Here is a 4,860-nt window from a genome sequence, read left to right on the forward strand (position 1 = left end):
GATTTTTTAAATATTAGAATCCATCGTCATCCTTCAAGTTAGTCATTTCATTAACTTCCCAACTTTTAGTTGATGGAAAAGTCTACGCTACCATTTATTATTATTCATTTCTTCTACAAGGGCGACTTTTTGTGTTCATCCATTTACGTTTTATAAAATTATTTATTAAAGAAAAATGATTTTTTTTTTGAGCTTGTGAGATTAAAAGGAAAGGGGGCGGCAATGTGTTGTGCCCTCTATAGCCAACCTCCCTTGTCGGGGTTGAGGTAAGGGTGGTTGGCCCTCACTTGGCCATAAGCGCAGGCTACGATTCTTGCCACCACCAGGCAAGGGCTGCTGCGGCCATGAAGCAAGGGCCCTTGCCTGTGAATCAAGATAAACGTCAAGTGGTGTCTTTATCAAATATCGCTCTGGTGCCGGGGGATGTCAATTGCAATTTCGGGGAGGACAAATTGTTCGCCATCGAATAGAGACGTCCAACTAGTAGCCAATGACCGTTGTGGAAAAGCAGAAATTTTAGCTCTTCGAAAAAGGCAACCACTGGTAGATAGTATTTATCACAAGACCACCAGTTTTCTCAATGATGTGATATCTCTATGTTTAATCAAACAATCCAAATTGGATTAGTCAAATTCGAATACCGTAAGAAAAGGAGATTCATTTCATGGGTCAGTGATGTGAAATTAATGGAATCACAAAGTTTGATGTAAACCGCATGAAATGATTTACTAAGTTTGTAAATTAGATAAGACGTGAAACAAAATCATTATAATTAGCTCAAATATGGAAGACTGGTTGCACAGTTTGTGATGGCACGAAGAAATCAAAATTAATTTGCGCACTTTATTCACCCGCTAGCACACATGCATAAATCAAACCTTGTTACTAATCTACTCCCATGGGTTAAGTGAGAGCACCTCATCTCCAATTCCACAACATTTCCGAAGTTGGCTACGACAACGCTGCTCCAATTTTCATTGGATAAGACAATGAAAATTCTTACACTCGTGTTAGTCCGTCACATTTACTTTTCAAATTCTTTTTCTCGATTTTTTAAATATTAAAATCCGTCGTCATCCTTCAAGTTAGTCATTTCATTAACTTCCCAACTTTTAGTTGTTGGAAAAGTCTAGGCTGGCATTTTTATTATTTATTTCCTCTACAAGGGCGACATTTTGTGTTCATCCATTTATGTTTTATAAAATTATTTATCAAAGAAAATTGAACTTGTTTTTTTTTTTTTAAAAATTTTGAGCTTGTAAGATTAAAAGGAAAGGGGGACGGCAATGTGTTGTGCCCTCTATAGCCAACCTCCCTTGTCGGGGTCGAGGCAAGGCTGCTGCAACCATGAAGCAAGGGCCCTTGCCTGTGAATCAAGATAAACGTAAAGTGTTGCCTTAATCAAATATGGTTCATATTATTGTAACTCACTGAAGCAAAAAAATGAAACTCAATGAAACCAAAAAAAAAAAAAGTTCTTGGTACACCTTGGAATCAGATTAAAAAATATGACACGTTCTAAGGTTAGTTCTAGGACAAATAGAGTAGGTTACAAGTTTCAAAAACTGATAATTAGTTTTACCATAGCACGTTCTAAATTTCATGTTTTAGGTTTAGAATAGGATCACCCCTAAAATTCATTATTGATTGTACATCAGAATATAATATAGTGTAATACAATAATTATGGGCAAGAAATGAGAGTTCGTTAATAAAGTAAGTGCTAAAATTACAACATCAGATGCCTAAAAGATTTATTTACGATTGAGATTAGATAGATGCTCTTGAGGATGTCCTTCAGAGAAATACATAAGGACGGTGATTTGAACCTAGGAGCATGTACGGATCGCTTGGTGATTTGTTTTATATGCCAGTTCACTTTATAAGTAAAGCCAACGACTTCTGGAAAAAAAAATCTCAGTACAGGCCAAGCCTCAACCTGTTCCTTGAACACCATGAGAAACTCGTCATTTCTCCTTGCGCTTGTTCTCTCAATCCTTCACTTGTCTTCTCAACCTTCCTCTGCGACTCGCACTACTTTGAGAAGAGGCGACTCTCTCTCCGTTGATAACCCAGATGACATCCTCATCTCAAAATCTGGTGTCTTCTCCGCCGGTTTTTACCCCGTCGGCAAGAACGCTTACTGCTTTGCCATCTGGTTCAGCCATCCACCATGCAGCGGCCAGAATTGCACCATAGTTTGGATGGCAAACCGTGATGAACCCGTCAACGGGAGGTACTCTAAGCTTTCCGTTAAAAAGAACGGTGATCTCGTGCTAACCGACGCCAGCCACGGTGTTGTTTTGGCCATTTATACAGCCTTACGCTCGAGGTCAAAAACACCGGTTCATCAGTTACAACTCCTAGAATCTGGTAATCTTGTTCTTCGTGACAGAGAAGGCAAGGTCCTGCTCTGGCAAAGCTTCAACTACCCAACCGACGTGCTCCTCCCTGGACAAACCCTGACCAGGAACTCACCACTTGTTTCCTCTCGGAGCAACGGCAACTTCTCTTCTGGCTATTACCAGTTATACTTCGACAACGACAACGTCCTTCGTCTCCTCTTCAATGGACCTTTGATCTCAAGCGTATACTGGCCAGACCCGACCCATGTGAGTTGGGAAGTTGGAAGAACAACCTACAACGATAGTAGAGTTGCAGTGCTCGATCCCCTGGGGAAGTTCACTTCATCTGACAATCTGACGTTCCTGACGTCGGATTTTGGCAAGAAAACACAACGTATGTTAAAGGTGGATCACGATGGTAATGTAAGGGTCTATAGTAGAGACAAAGATGAGAAGTGGGTTGTAACACGGCAAGGCTTATCTGAGTCATGTGCTGTTCATGGGATTTGTGGACGGAATAGTGTTTGCAGGTACAGCCCGAGGGAGGGAAGGAGTTGCTCTTGCCTTCCTGGATATGTGTGGAATAATGACACTGATTGGACTCAGGGATGTGCGCCCAAATTCGAGAGCTTCTGCAACAAGGGTTCTGATGCTCATGTCGATTTCCTGCGTTTGCCTCACCATGATTTCTTTGGATATGATAAGGACTATACTCCAAACACTACCCTGGCGTCGTGCAAGAAAATGTGCGCAGATATTTGCAATTGTAAAGGCTTTCAATACAAATTCAACGGGGAAAAAGGGAGCTTCGACTGTTTCCCCAAGATACTGCTGTTAAATGGATATAATTCGTTCTCATTTAGTGGGAGCATCTATTTGAAACTACCAAAAGCTAATCTCTCTTCTTATCAAATACCCACCAAAGGATTCGACCCACTGCCCTGTCCCCCAAAAGCTCAAGAAGTTGTCCTGCAGAGGACTTATCTGAAGAGCCACCACAATTCGACACTTGAGATCTTGCTCATTTTTGCTACGGCGCTGGCTGGAGTGGAAATTGTTGTAGTCTTCCTCACATGGTCCTTTTTGATCAGGACTGATCCTGACAAACGTGGAGGTCATGCAAACGGATATCGTCTTGCCGGGACAGGATTTACAAGGTTCACATATGCCGAGCTAAAGATAGCGACCAGGAACTTTAACAAAGAGATTGGAAGAGGAAGTGGGGGGATTGTGTACAAGGGTGTCTTGCCAGATCACGGCGAAGCAGCGGTCAAGCTGCTAAACGAGGCGAATCAAGGAGAAGATGAGTTCCTGGCTGAAGTGAGAACGATTGGGAATCTCAATCACATGAACCTGATTGCGATGTGGGGTTACTGCATGGAGGGAAGGCACAAGCTCTTGGTTTATGAGTTCATGAATCACGGTTCCTTGGCAGAAAACCTTTCTTCCGATCAACTAGACTGGAAGAAGAGGTATGAGATCGCGGTGGGATCAGCCAAGGGGCTTGCTTATCTTCACGAGGAGTGCTTGGAATGGGTTCTCCATTGCGACGTGAAGCCACAGAACATACTCCTCGATTCCGATTACCAACCAAAGGTGGCCGATTTTGGGCTCTCTAAGCTACTTAATAGAGAGGGCCTTAAGAATACAAGTTTCTCAAGAATCAGAGGAACGAGGGGTTACATGGCTCCCGAATGGGTTTACAATATGCCAATCACCTCCAAAGTGGATGTGTACAGCTATGGAATCGTTTTGTTGGAGATGCTAACAGGAGGAAACCCGATTGCAGGCCATGCCATCCGCGGAGAAATAAAAGGCAACAACAAAACGTTGACTTCTTGGGTGAGAGAGAAGATGAAACCAAGAGTGCCCATGGAGACATGGATAAGGGAAATTGTGGATCCGACCGTAAAGGGACCTTACGACATCAAGAAGATGGAAGTTTTGGTTGCGGTGGCGCTTCAATGTGTGGAGGAGGACAGAGATGTGAGACCCACCATGAGCCAGGTGGTTGAGATGCTTCTGCGCCATGAAAGTGAGGATCTGTAATCAGATACAAGCATAACTACTCGGGTTCCAACTCTAAATAATTGGACAGTGGCAAAGGTAATAGTCTTTGGATATACAAACCTAGGAAATGTAAGTGTTTAGGAATAAGTCCCTGTTTATCTCTGTTTTATCTTCTTGGAATTCTATGAAAGATCATTTAGCATGATAGTTCCCTTATCACTCAGCAACAAGAACGCTATTGCTCCTTTTGTGGAATGTTCACCTTTGGTTCCTATGATCCAGTCTTATGAATCCACGGTTGATCTGACGTGGTTTAAATCGGTATACATAGAGGTGCCTTAGGCTCACGAGATGGTACACTTCTTCTTAATAACAAATCATTGACTAGATAAAATAGTTACAATTTATAATCTCCTTTCCAAACATTAACTTTTGAACATAACTATCGCCATACACTTCTCATTCTTTTCGGCCGTGCTTTGCTATGAGCTAGTCTAACACCTAAA

At 42.1% G+C, this 4,860-nt stretch overlaps 1 protein-coding gene across 1 annotated transcript; it reads left to right on the forward strand.

Moving 5' to 3' along the window:
* Positions 1–1,911: 1,911 nt before the first annotated feature.
* On the forward strand, positions 1,912–4,556 carry LOC104451846 (putative receptor protein kinase ZmPK1). Its single transcript, XM_039306413.1, has one exon. It carries the CDS (start codon positions 1,955–1,957, stop codon positions 4,391–4,393), a length of 2,439 nt encoding a protein of 812 aa, XP_039162347.1. The 5' UTR covers positions 1,912–1,954; the 3' UTR covers positions 4,394–4,556.
* Positions 4,557–4,860: the final 304 nt, after the last annotated feature.

This window comes from Eucalyptus grandis, chromosome 2 (assembly GCF_016545825.1).
Source record: "Eucalyptus grandis isolate ANBG69807.140 chromosome 2, ASM1654582v1, whole genome shotgun sequence".
Lineage (NCBI taxonomy): Eukaryota > Viridiplantae > Streptophyta > Magnoliopsida > Myrtales > Myrtaceae > Eucalyptus > Eucalyptus grandis.